Source organism: Amborella trichopoda, chromosome 6 (assembly GCF_054954075.1).
Source record: "Amborella trichopoda isolate Santa Cruz 75 chromosome 6, AtrichopodaSantaCruz75HAP2 v2.0, whole genome shotgun sequence".
NCBI lineage: Eukaryota > Viridiplantae > Streptophyta > Magnoliopsida > Amborellales > Amborellaceae > Amborella > Amborella trichopoda.
This window is the reverse complement of record NC_142341.1, coordinates 43,066,622-43,081,030: the sequence shown is the minus strand read 5'-3', so window position 1 is coordinate 43,081,030 and position 14,409 is coordinate 43,066,622. Positions and strand designations below refer to the sequence as shown.

General features: G+C 36.7%; 1 protein-coding gene across 1 annotated transcript; it reads right to left on the bottom strand.

Moving 5' to 3' along the window:
• Positions 1 to 1,241: 1,241 nt before the first annotated feature.
• On the bottom strand, positions 1,242 to 13,047 carry RBP31 (31-kDa RNA binding protein). Its single transcript, XM_006848894.4, has 4 exons — positions 12,355 to 13,047; positions 11,839 to 11,940; positions 2,271 to 2,543; positions 1,242 to 1,709 (listed from the first exon to the last, which is right to left on the bottom strand). The coding sequence occupies exons 1-4, from the start codon at positions 12,892 to 12,894 to the stop codon at positions 1,644 to 1,646; spliced, it is 981 nt and encodes a 326-aa protein (XP_006848957.1). The 5' UTR covers positions 12,895 to 13,047; the 3' UTR covers positions 1,242 to 1,643.
• Between the last annotated feature and the right edge of the window lie 1,362 nt (positions 13,048 to 14,409).

Here is a 14,409-nt window from a genome sequence, read left to right as displayed (position 1 = left end):
TAGAGGCAAGGCGCTAAACAATCAAATTTGAACCTACCTCAAAAATTTCACTAAAAGAGGTTTTTTGAGACCCAAATAACATCAAATTGATCATCTCGACATCAAGATACATAGACATGAAAAAACAAAATGAATTTCAAGTTTTGAAAATGGTGTATTTTATAACACATTTTTGGACCGTCAATTTACAAGATTTTCAAGTTTTCATAGATCTATCAATCTAAACTGTTTTTTAAGCTTTAAATTTTATAAATAAAAATAAAAATATATTTTAAAGCTATCACAAAGATTTCAGTATTGAAACCACATTTCTTCACCATATTTGAAGTAAGGTTCTAATTTGATTGTTTATAGCCTAGGCTCTATACAATCAGCACCATCAGCTAATATTAGCCCTTCAATGAAAATTTTCGAGTCTTACTGGCCGCCAATGCTTTCGGGATGAGTTCAGGTGAGCATGAAAGAACTATAACGAAATAACATTTTATTTGAGCGAAGATACTGGATGGGAATATTAGATAGAGGGTGCTTTCATTCACAGAAAATAATTTTGTCCTGACACCATCGCGACACCAAGGATTAAGAGTAATGGGAATCATTGACTCATCCATTGCTTATGTTTTTCCTATATGGATATCTCTATTTTGCGCCCTCTGGAAGATATTTCCTGTAAGCTACTAGATGGCCAAAAGATTAATCATTGTATTAGCAGGGGTTAATCAATAAATAATTATAAGGAAATATCATTTTCAAGAGAGGAGTAAGTAGAAACATCGGAGTAAGCGTGCTCATTTTGGATATCTTAGAATCGAAGAGAAATCATTTTTAAGAGAAGAAATGTGGAAATATTGGATTTTGTATTCCACAGAACATTATTCTCAGCAAATATGCCACAGTTAAGAAAAATAAGAACCAACAATTCTATGTTTTTCCAATATTCTCATAGTCTCATTTTGCTTCCTTGCTGTAAGCTAGCATAAAATATATAGAGGACCACAAGAAGATCAATCAATGCATTTGCTGGGTGAAATTGATATTTAACTAACATGATAGTAATGGCTAAGAATGAAAAGTAACAATTTGAAGAAAACCCTTGAGAGAAGGAATTTTATCCTCAAAACACTTTATCAATTCTGACCAGCACCACAAGCTAACAAAACCCTGCAATCTCAGACAGTCCTAAAACAGAAAACATACACCTCAAGAAAATATCTAAGGGAAATCAGTTTTAAGAGAGGAGGTGGAAACATTGGATTTTGTATTCCACAGAAGATCATTCTCAGCTAAAATACCACAATTAAAAATAATAAGAACCAACATCTCTATGTTTTTCCAAGATTCACAGTCTCATTTTGCCCCCTTGCTGTAAGCTAGCATACACTATGTAGAGGACCACACAAGATTAATCAATGTATTTGCTGGGTAAAATTGATATTGACTAACATGATAGTAATGGCTAAGAATGAAATGTGACAATTTTAAGAAAACCCTTGAGACAAGGAACTCCTATCCTCAAATACTTTATCAATTCTGACCTGCACCATAAGCTAAAAAGAGATGAAACAAAACCCCACAATCTCAGACCAGCCCCAAAAGAGAAAACATGCAGCTTACACGATTCAAAACGAATCACAACTGTGAGATCAGAAAGAGCTGCGCCTAGGCCTCTCCTCAGCTACATTGACTCTTATAGCCCTCCCATCCAGACTCTGTATAATCATTTAAGTAACAAAAATTTTCAGAAAACTAAAAAAGAATTGCATAATCAATAAAGTAGTTATACTTCTGGTTTGAAAGGCAAGCTTCATGTGAACAGTCTAACAGTTTCAAAAAAAAAAAGAAGGCAAGCTTCATGTGCTAATGCAAAAGCAGAAAGTAATCTAGAAAATTGTCATGTTTTCTGATTCCAATGGCAGAGACATATGGGTACTAATGCAAAATTATATGCTAATCAAGAAAATAGTTTTAGCCATTATGATTTCATTACTAGAGCTTTACGGGTGCTAAAGCAAAATCAGACTTGAGCTTTATGGGTGCTAAAGCAAAATCAGACTTAGTAAAGCTTGTTGACATCAATTGTAAAGATTGATGGGTGCAAAAGCAAAAGGAGAGGGGGTAACAAGAAAACTAGAAAGTTTATCACAAATAATAGTGTAAAGACATGAGGGATGCAAAAACAAAAGCAAATGGATAATCAAGAAAATAGCATGTCTTTCTAGTTTTAAAGGTAAAAAAAACTTCTTAGGTGCTTGCATAAAAGGGAGGGGCACCTGTCCATCAAGGGCAGCAATGGCATCATTAAGCTCAGTCTCTGTGGACATGGTAACGAAGCCAAAGCCACGTGAGCGACCACTTTCCCTATCATACACAACCCTTGCTTCCACAACTTTGCCATGCTCGCTGAACACCTGTTCAAGGCGGGTATCATCCACTTGCCATGGCAGGTTCCCCACATAAATTCTCAGTGAAGGCTCAGAAGAGCGCTCTATCCTAGATCCCCTTGGGGCTGCCTTGTTTACGGTGAGGAGCCGGCCATTGACATCCTGTCATAGTACAGTGGAAAAAAACAACAATGCTAGTTAAGAATGGAGGCAAAATTGGAAGTCTCTAATAAAACTTCTCATATATACAGTTAAACCTACTCAACCAGTATATCACAGCATTTTTCAACACTAGAAAATTTTAAACTAGGCATAATTCCAACAGTCAAAAGGATCACAATTTGAAATAAAGAAGCAGCCAAAAGATCAGATGTGAGGAATTGCACATTAAATAAAGTCCACTTATCTTCACACCCTATCCCCAAACATTCTCCCCCCCCCCCCCACCCCACACAAGCCAAAAAGAGCAAAAAAAAAAAACAAGGTAGGTGATTCTTCTCCATCAAGGGTCATACCCTTAACGAGGTCATAAGCACCATATTTTCTCACTACTTTCAACCATGTCCTTTTGGGCCCACCCCTTGCATTTTTTTAGCCTTGAACCAACTTGCACCTCCTAAAAGGTGCTATACTGGGTTTGCGTTGCACATGGCCAATAGACCTAAGTCTACTTTCTCGTATCTTATCATATTAGTGCTACATCTAAATTCTCCCAAATGTATTCATTTCAAATTCTATCCCTTCTTGTCTTGCCACTCATTCATCTCAACATCTTCATTTTAGCTACACTCATTCTATGGTATGTTGTTTTTTCACCGCCCAACATTCTACCCCATACAGCAAAGATGGTCTCACACCTGTCCTATAGAACTTGCGGGCGATCACATAAAAGTTTGGCTGTACATCTCCACTCCACCCACCCAGCTCCAATTCTATGTGCGACATCTTCTTCAATCGCTTCATTTTCTTGAATTATCGACCCAAGATATTGAAAATGCGCTCTTTTTGGTATTTCTTGGATGTCAATCTTAACCAGATGGAATCGGTGGGGATTGTTTTTTTAGTTTTTGAAATTTTTAAATTAAAAAAAAAAAAAATAAATATATATATATATATATATATATATATATATATATATATATATATATATATATATTTTTATTATTATTATTATTATTTATTTTGGGGACTGATTCCCACAACAAAGAATCGGCCAATCTAGCCAAGATTGATGATCTAGATTAGTCTAACGGGTAACCAATCTAGACTCCCTATCTGGCAGTGTTTGAAAATTTGGCCGCCCATCTGCCTAGGCAGCCAATCGCCTAAAACGCCTAGACTGAACCTAGGAAGGGCACCTAGGCGGCTTGCGTCTAGGCGCTTGCCTAAGCGGGCAAGGCACTGTCTACACGCTACAATCAAGGTGGCCCGCCTAGGCACTACCTCAACGCAGGTTGTCAAGGGTGAAAAAATGCCCTTGGCTACGGTCAAAATTGGGGGAGAGGGGGGGAAAAGGGTTTTAGAGGACATTCTAAACCCCCAAAACCAAATCTATGCCATCTAGAGAAAGAAAAACTCCCCCAAAACTTCTTTTTTATGATTTATCGAAAGATCAATAAATTTTTAATTTTTTCAATTTCTTCCAAAATCAAAGGCAATGCTTGGTGGTAGTTTTCAGAGCGCTTCTAGTGGTTAAATAGTAAGGACTTTTGGCGATAGGATAAATGAGGTTTGGGCCAACATTGTTTTCAATTTGATATTTTTAGATCACTATGCCATTATGATATTTGAATAAGGTTTTGTTTTTTGCTAGAATGTATCGTGTTTTGAATCATTTGATTTTTTTTTTTTTTCTTTTTTTCCTTTTATGATAAATTGACATGTTTGTAGATGAAAGATTGATTTTTTTGTTGTGATTAATTGATTATTAACTCATTTGGACGATGAAATTGGCCCTATATTGAATTCTTTTATGAATAATTGGTTCTTATTTTGTACAATATTTGATGATATCCTATTAGTTTTGTTTTAATATTCTATTAGTTTTGTTTTGCTTTTTTTATATTTTTAATTATTTGCATATGGAACGCTTTTTTTGAAATGATAACAGTAATTCCATTAGATAGCAGAGAAAAGCTCCGAAGATACAATAGTACAAGAAGAAGAAATAGGGAGGAGCACTCCTTAAATTCAAGACTAACCTATCCTAACTCCTAGAGCAGAACAATCCCATAAACCTCGCCAATTCTACACCAAAAACTACCCAAGCACCCAACTAATCCATGCAAGTAGCCTGCAATGAGCACCTCCCCTTCAACATTCTCCACATAGTCGGGGTTGGGGCAACCAACAATCTACACCAATCTAGCGACACCCAAAAGATTTACCGATTTGGACTTATATTTTGTGAATAGTCATAAACTTTGGATGAAATTGATTACATGAATAGTCCCTACTTGTCCCTATTCTTGGGCACCCGCCTGTGCTTTTTTTAACATTGCCATCCAGGTTTTAAATCACTAGTTACAAATAAGTCACTGACAGTCCAATATCAAAAATCATTGGCTTGGGAATTTTTGTTCTCCCCTCAAACTCCATCAAATTTTTTGATAAACTTTGAGCGGAGTTAGTTCAAGGAAAATTTGATTAATGCCAATCGTCTCTTCTGGTGAAAATTGGATCTAGCGATAGATGTGCTCAAAACACTTTTTTTTTTTCTTATCTATTGTTTTTAAGACCATCCCCACATTTTGGGTCAAAAAATCCATAGAAGGCATTTTGAGGTTAGTATAATGGGGAGTGGAGTAAGGAAAATTTTATGCAAGTAATAAATATAGGGGAGTTTTACGACTTGTCAATGAACTGTTAGATGAAGAATTGCTATTCTTTCAAGTGTCACAAATCCTTGAGTGACATATTTAGAAGGTGCATGACACAGTATTCTTTTACCAATGAGATGTCCTCAAGAATGATTTGGCATAACCAATTCCATCAAGAAACCTGTTTCACAGACGAGTTAGTTTCATTTCTCGTTTTTCTTTTTGGTTGGTAAGTGTAATCTCAGATTGGAATTTGCATTGTTGTTCCTATATTTTCATTTCTGTGTCTGTTTAAATAGTTTTGTTTCTCACTTTGCATAACTTAATGCGAATATTGGAGTTACTGCCCTCAGCTATAGCACAGCTAAGAGAACCAGGGAGAGAGGTGAACACAATCAATGAGAAAAATCGAGCTCCGGGGGCCTTTTGGAATGGGAAGAGGATGGATGTGTCCTACATGATTCTATGACAGAAAAGGGGTATATTTTATACTGAAGAGATATGATCAAAGGGTTTTCATAGAAGGGGTCAGACCACAAAGCCGAGAAATGCATTAGTCCCGGAAGATTTAAGCTAATAAGGAAGTTAAAAGAACCTCACTTTTTACCCACTGCTCCAATTCAACTTCACGCTAGACCATGATCCATTACATCAATTTCGATACATTCAAGTATACATTTTGTACATGTTTACTGGTATATTCCATTTACATTAATGAAATTCGACACAGTTTGAATTCCAAAAAAACCCCAGATCATTGACACTCTGGTCAAGATCAGAGGAACACAGCTAAGCATCAAAAGTTTATTGTTGATGTGGGCATCACAAACAGAAAGGATCTTGCGCAGTCCCTCCCTCAGGGAGTGGATGAATAATTGTAGGGAAGGAAAGGAACATAGCAAGGAGGTGGTAGTCCTAGGAGTAGGAAAGGTACAGGTCAACAGAATGTATAGAGGTCAAGCAACAGTTGATGGCATTTAAGAATTGCAAATGATGCTTGTAGTAAAGATTATAAGGGTGAAAAGAAACGAAAAGAAAGTATAAGGCGGCCAGTGGAGGACAAAAACATTGGGTTCCTACAAGAAGGTGGATGCAAAGGGATGAAAAGTTGGATGAGAGAGAAGAATGAATAGTTATTGAGAGCTTCTAAGTTGGAGCTCGCACTCCTTGAACACCCCTTGGGAGCCAGAACTCATTAACAACACGTTCCCATTCTTTTGGGAACACGTCCCCTGATCTTTGGGAACTATTTCAACTATTGTTGTTATCAAAGAGCATCATCTGTCCCTCGGTGGGCTCAATTGTGGGATTACAAAATAAATTACAGGATTTAGACAAGGAACATTTTATTTTTTTGTGGGGGGGGCAATAGTTTTTAGGGGCCATACATAAGCTTTGATGGAGAACATTTTTTATTCTAGACAAACTTTAAAAGAGAACTCTGGCAACAAAGTTGTTCATTTTTTTTTTTTTTTTTTGGGAAGTCTATCTTATCTTTCATTATTTGTTTCTTTTTAAGATTTATTGCATGGGTGCTCCTTTACTAGGGAGCTTCTGGCAAGAAAGGGTCCCCACCCCCACTCCCAATCCTCCTCCTCTCCCAACAACTATAAAAGAAAGCAAGACCTGTCTGGAGACAGAACTTTAGATGAAGGAGAAGGTAAATGGCTAGAAGCAACGGAGGTGCAACAAGGGGATTTGGAATGACACAGAAAGCATTAAAAATTGGAGGACACACTTTCAATAGGAAATGACCAAGTTAAGGTTCAATCCTGTTTTTTAACACTACACAAAGAAAAGTGGAACAAGGAACAAAAGGTGGAAGGAGAAATTTGTGGGGCTTGGATGGAGAACACTAGCTTGGTAAAGCTTAGAAGTGGTATTCATATGGCTGTCGGGAATGTGCAAAGGTGGACATTTTCGACATATAGATGGTCAAATTGGTTAGTTAGGTGGTGCTGGGAGGCTTTTTTTCTGCATAGTTTGGTGCAGGGAGGCGTTCATAAAGGCATTAAAAGGATATGAAGGATACAGATTGCAAGTGGCTGACTGATACATGGAAGATCCAGAAGTTGTTAGTTTTCTGCTTTTCTCAGATTAGAGTTCAATGGAGAAGAAATGAGTGACCTGCTGGAAGTAGTGTCTTTTTCTTTTCATGTAAGGCATAGAAGCAAGAGAGGCAATCTTCCATGATTGTTTTAATAACACAGTATACATGACAGTGAAGAGAGGGTTCTTCTAGTACTTAGGCTTTGAGGAAGGAATACACATCACATCGTGCCCTCAGGTCCTTGCTTTCAAATAGTGTTTTTATGGCTAAAACATCGCAAAGAAGAAACATGAAGTGGAGCCACTTATGGTCGAAAGCACTTTATACATATTCCAAATGGGGAGGCATAAGAAGGCTGCAATACACTGCTTGAGTTGTAGCAAATTCCTTTAGGTTATCATATGGTTATGAGGGAGCTGGAAGGATCCTGAAGCAAGGACATAGGCTAAAGTCATCAAGAAGAAAATCTTGCTGCCGAACTTCTAGTGACCAGAGGAGGACCTGTGGATGGTGTTAAAAATGAATGGTTACAACTGGTAACTGCTAATGTGTCTTTACAAACTCCAGATGTGAGCTGTTGACACCACTGGTGTTCCTTTGGGAAGAAAACACCTAGCATATATGTTAGATCCCATTTCGATGTCAGCGGAACAACTTCATAAACAGGTTTTCTTTTGTCTTTTCTTTTTCTTTTTCTTTTCTTCATTTTTTTTTTTGAATTGTTTGGAAGAAACAGTTTCTATTACTTTTTATTTTATTCAAGGTTTTTGCAAGGTCATGAAAGTTTTGGCAGCATTTTACTAACTAGTGAGATTGCAACAGTTCTTAGTGAAAGAAAAGTTTGGCGAGTCGACCTGAAATCACCGATTCAGTGGATTTGGGAGGCTGCCAAGTCCAGAACATGGCCCAACTTCGGGTATAATTTACTTAATAATTAATTATAGCTAACTTATAATTGATTCAATCCTTGACTAAACCAATTACAATTGCCTAGTTTTCTACATACTTTTTACAGTGTGATTTTTAATATGTTTTATGTTTTCATTTTTTTTTCTCATCTTCCCTCAGAAATCCTGAGAAAATGATCTTAAACCAATTTTCTATTTTTTCTAATTTTGGAAAACCTTTTTGCATATTCTATAACTTTTTATGCTGTTCATTTCTTTTGATTTTGCTGATTTTTACCAATTTCTTAATATTTTTTCCAAACATATTTCCTACTTTCTAGGGCTTTAGGGGACTCGGTGTAGACTCGGGCGAGTCGACTCGGAGTCATCCGAGTCACTCAGCTTGCCCAGAGGGGCAAGTCCATGCCCAATCTTGTCTCCTTTCATTTGTCTGTCACCCACGAATAGTGGTAGGGACCAAGATGTCCAGACACTGCTTTAATAACGGTTGTATCCCCTTACATGCTCCTTCAGATAGGCATTTTTCTATAGATCATCAAGGGCAGCAAGACAGCAATATACCATTCAACTTTCAAGGGAACAACTTCTTCAGTCCAAGGTTAATTTTGGTATTTTCAATCAGAAAAAGAAAGGGCTAATTTGAATATCTTGAGTCTTTCCCATGATTTTGCTTGCAAGTCTGCAACGCTTATTTTGTTTTCACAATAGTTTAAAATTTGAACATAAGAGAAATTTGGCCACATTCATATTCATCACAATCCTTCCATGGGGCAAGTGGCAACAGCAAGAAGAGGCTAAAGGCTACCTAGATCTTAGAGGCAAGGAGCACTGGTGTTCTAGAGGATTCTACAGTCACTTACTGTCAAGATATTTCTCCTCATATAGAATCTTACTGTCATGCACATAGGGATTCTTGCAACACTATACTTCCCATCAAGACATATATTCAAATCTAGTTTTCACAACAAAATATAGGAATTTTGTAGTTGGATTAAAATCCTAACTATCATATATGCATATTACATATACTAACTAACTAACTAACTAACACACACACATGCACTTGCATGTGCGCCCACACACACACGCACACGCACGGGCACGGACGCCCGCCCCCCCCCCCCACCACCACACACACACACTAGTTGGATCAATCCTAACTATTATACAGACATGTTCTATATACTATATAATGCAAACGCACACGCACGCAATGACACACACATGTGCGCGTGCAGAGAGCGATACGATGTCCTACACCCATGAGCTGATTTCATCACTATTAGCTCAGACCCATCTCGGTGTTTGACTCCAAATTTTCCACAAACACTCTTGAACCAAGGAAAATCTCAAAAAGACAATTTATATATATATATATATATATATATATATATATATATATATATATATATATGGAAAATAAAATTTCATAAGGACAGAGAAAATATGGTGAACACCGGCCATCCAATTTATATTAGGCCTTTAAGAATACAAAATCTTAAAAAAAATGTTCAATTTGTGATCATGGCCATATGCAACAATTATCCCGAAGGCCAAATATCTAACCATCCAGCAAACAGGGGATCTGTGTCACTGTGTTTTCTCTCCCCTCAAATGAACCGGTTTTTAGTTTTAGGTTTTCTATAAAGAAAGGGAGATTCTTGGATTATATCCTTTGCTAATGTATGTACAAGCTGATAATCCCAACAATTCATAATCAAGTGGCCTCTAATTTTTTATTATTGAATAATGAAAAACTGCATGGGTTTTAATTTAAGAAATTAGACGCGGCTTCTAATTTCTAAAATTGAAAATTCATGAAGTTTCTCTATGAAACCAGATCATCTTTCTTGCATAATATAGTATAAGGGTAAAAGGAGAATGCAAACCCTTATCATAAAACAGGAATTGCATCCAAACGAGAATGCAAACCGTTATCATAAAATAGGAAATGCATCCAATGATAACTACGAGTAAAAACAACAATGACAATAGGAAAACTTTGTTTTGTTTCTTGTTTTTCCAAATTTCAGATACACTTGCTTGAGTTAATGGTTAAACGCTAAAAAGGAGAGACTTGCCTAAGCCTCCACAACTCCCCCGAAACATAGACGGGTCCTTAAAAGACAAAACCACTAAGTTCAGTCTCAAATTTGATGGGTGAGCCGAGATGACAGAAGAAGAGTTGGTGGAGTCCAAGAAATTAGGAATTGGGAACGATAGATTACAATTAGAACAGAATGAACATACTATCCTTGGTTGTGCCCTTGCTTGGTATACCAAAACTGGGTGAAACAGTTACGTATCCAAAAGGGTTTGGATCCGATCAAAATTCCAAAGTTGAGAATACTAGGGCAAGAGCATTACACATAGCGAAGACACAGATATGTGTACAGCCTGCAACAGTTATGTGCTTCAAAGACACAAACCCCACTATTGGCCGTTGAGACATGACACATCCTCATGTCAATTATAGGGCGGGGAAGTGGGATGATAATTCTAAGTGTCAAAGTTTCCAAAGTGCTTGATATGTATTATGTGCTTGCAGTGTCCACATGTCAAGTACCAAGGACACGTGTCCCAGATACATTGCAAGGAAGTGTGATGTCCAAGTAAATCTTTGTCTCAAACCTCATGCCTTCTAATAAAAAAGAAATAGAAATGGGAAATCCTCAACAAAGCCCCCTTCGTTCTAGAAAATAGAAGTGAACAATAAACTCTTCAGCAAGCTCCACCATTTATGAATGCTCAAAACCAGAATATCCATAACTTAGCTTATCCATGAAGAAAGAAATGACAGTTTTACGTTCTGAGATCCAAGTTACAGCAGACCTGGAAGCTAGACAGATGGTGTGCTTACTCAAGATACAACATTTTACATAGTTGATCAGAAGAAGTTATGACCAAAAAAAGATGAAAGTTTACCGGTGAAGAAAAGCTCAAACACCATTACATTAGGTCTCAGTATATTCATTTAATAATTCATTATTTTATTTTCTAACAAATGAATATTACTATTCAATTAAATTTGCTTAGAATGACATTGTCAATGGGATGCCATCTGATCTGCATGCCTAAAATCTGCTAAGTTAAAACAAGACATCAATTCCAAAATCACATAAAAAAGAGTCAGCATCTACCTTAAAACTATGGAATAATAGCATTTGGAATATAAGAAAATTTTATTTTTCCAAAACAATAAAAACATCAATACCTGAGGGAAACACAATCAAACAGCGTAAAACTGAAAAGAAATTCAACATTCTAGTCCCTATAAAGCACAGATCTTTCAGAAAGCAAACAGAATGAAGGAAATTTAACATTGAAATTATACACAAAAAGGTATGCTTCCTTGAAATATATAATCCAAGTTGCTGTTCAAGATATAAAATATCAGAACTTTTCTTTGGCTCAGCATAAAATCCCCTGAAGTACAAAAAACCGCTATAAGATCAATTAGGGAACTTCCAATAATAAAAAGAACCCCATCTCTCAATAAACCTCGATATAGCGACAATGCACCTTTGCATCAAGCCTCAATAGATTCATATAATAATCATTTTCTGTGAAGAAAGAAGAGTTGATAGAGGACAAGACTTAAAAATACAGAGACAGCAATTAAAGAAAATAACAGTCACATAGTCATAAGCTTTTCCAGAAAAGCAATAGAAAATACTTACGTAACGATGGAACATCTCCACTGCTTTCTCAGCCTCCTCAACAGTGCTCATTGTCACAAATCCAAACCCACGGCTCTGGTCTGTTTCCCTATTGTAAATAACCTGTTTCAAAGGAAGAAAGAAAAAGAACAATCAATTAAAAGAAAACAAAATAAAGAAAAAAAAAAAGGAAAAAGATATAGCAGCATGAGTCTCAAGCACTTCAAATAAATTTATTAAACCATCCTATCAACACCAACAAACAACAGTATACCCATAAAACATGAAATAAACCAAAAAAGGATAAAAAAATATTACAATGACAAAAGAAGAAGAAGAAGAAATCGATAAATAAGTTCCCAGACTTCGATCAATGATAACAGCCCCATAAGTCCTCCATGCAGAACACAATTCAACAACACCCATTCGAATCTTAAAGACAGAAGCTATAAAACTATATCAAAGTAAAAAGCTCCAAATTTCCTTTTTTTGACAAGTAAAAGAACAAATATTCATCAAAAGATAGTGATACCCTACCTCTGCAACCTCGACAATCCCAGCCTTGTCAAAGAGCTGAGCCAGCTTCTCACTATCCATATCATAAGGCAAATTCCCCACAAAAAGCTTGGCCTCTTCAGGTGGTTCAGGATAAGTCTCCTCCTCAAACCCCTCTACACCTGCCTCTTCCTCCCCTTCCTCTGCAACACTCCCCTCTCCCTCTAAATCAGAGGCCTCAGCTACAACCTCACCCGCGTCCCCCCCTTTTTGTTCCCAATCAAAACCCCCTTCACCAACTTCATTTCCCTCCTCTTGCCGAGCCCAATCGGAGGTTCTAGCCACCAAGCTAACTCCATTGTTTTTCCTAAGAGAAACCCATGTTTGAGAACTGGATAAAGAGCAAGATAAATGTGAAGGTGAAATGGTTTTGCCAACAAAATGCACAAAGTTGGGTTTGAGGTGGGTTTGGTTAGAGAGAGAAGCAACTGGATAGAAATCCCTTCCAGTGAGGAGGGTGGGGAGAGAAGCTAGGCACCCATCTGCCACAGATAAGGACTTGAGCGCTGGTATTGCAGGCATGGTGCTGTGAAGTGGGGAGAGAAATAGGGTTTTGGGGAGAGATGGTAGAGAGAGAAAGAGAGGGAGAGAGTTAGCAGAGGAGGAGAGGGAAAGGGAGAGGATAAGGAAGTGAGGGGAGGGGGTTTATACGAGAGGAGCGCGCCCTTGCCTCATGGGCGGATGATCCAAAAACCACTGCCCTCATATAAGTCCAGTTATTAAGTGCTCTCATGGGTCGTTTTAAACTGGGATAGTACACAATCACACCATTTTCTTTTGATACAAGCACGGCACAATTTTATTATAATATGTAATTTTATTGTAAAAAATTCTTAGAATTTTTTTAAAATCTATTTTTATATTTAATAATAAAATTTTAAATTTTAAAAATAGTTAAAATCAAGTAGATCTATAAGTATATGAAAATTTTGAAAATAGACGGTCAAGATAATATGTTGCAAGATGCACTATTTTTTTTTACTCAAAAACTTTCTTTTTTCATATTCATACATCTTGATATCGAGATGATCGATTAGACGGTTTTTCAACATGAAAACAACATTTTTGATAGATTTTTGAGGTGCGTCCGTGATTCTACATTCTAAGGTTGCAACCTTGTATAAACTTTTCCCTTACTTAAAACTATATTGTGTAAAATTTTATAGTTTAGATGAGTCGTAAAGTTTAAGAATAAGAATTTTTTTTGGTCAAATTTGAACTTGGTCAATAGAATAATTGCAGCCAATTAATTAATGTGATCATCTTATACCAAACGTAAATGGCCTCATTCTATACTTCCCCTTTTAAAACGTCGGGTTGTACAAGGGTCAAAGTGGGTGGGTCTATGTTAGGTCATGGGAGCCAGACCCGATAAGATCCGGCCCAAGTTGGATCCGGCGTGAACCTAATCTAGGTTAGGTTTAGGTCTAGTAGAACCAAACCTAACCTCTTGGGTCCAATATCTAAGACCTAGACCAAAACCTATGGGTACATGTAAACGTGTTGATTATTTTTAGAGCTCCAAATTTATTTTTTTTGGTCGAGTAAAAAAGGGGAGTGTGATTAACTTTCCATCAACCGTAGATGTTTGTTGATCTGCATCTACACATATGGCGTGTAAACGTGCGATATATTTGTTTTAGGCAAAGTTTTATTGTAATATAATACCATGTTAACATGCAAACTTCATGTTAAATACTGCTAAAAAAAATTGATAGCTAATGGAGGTCATTGCTTTGAGTGAAGGCTTATCTCAACTGCTTCGAGCCTTTGAGTAAGCCTTGAACATTAATTATACGTATGAAACCTTAAAATATAGTTTTATATTTTAAGAACTATATTTTTCCGTAAAAATTTTGCATTGCCAAGGCTTAAAAATCCCATCCAAAGGACTGTAACAAGCAAGGCTGGTATCATTAATAATGTTTGTAATGGTTGCTATGATAAAAGGAAGAAAATTATGGAAAGATTATTTTGTAATATAAGAAGTAATGACATTTTTTTATCTTAACGGATATATCAAAGGGGAATGGTGAG

Bases quoted from the DNA above. Each gene is read 5' to 3' on its own strand.
- RBP31 (XM_006848894.4), bottom strand. From the start codon at position 12,894: ATGCCTGCAATACCAGCGCTCAAGTCCTTATCTGTGGCAGATGGGTGC. The intron at 11,941-12,354 runs GTAGGGTATCAC...CCTTTGAAACAG, and splicing joins GGATTGTCGAGGTTGCAGAG to GTTATTTACAATAGGGAAAC. The intron at 1,710-2,270 runs GTGCCCCTCCCT...ATGATTATACAG, and splicing joins TTGCTGCCCTTGATGGACAG to AGTCTGGATGGGAGGGCTAT.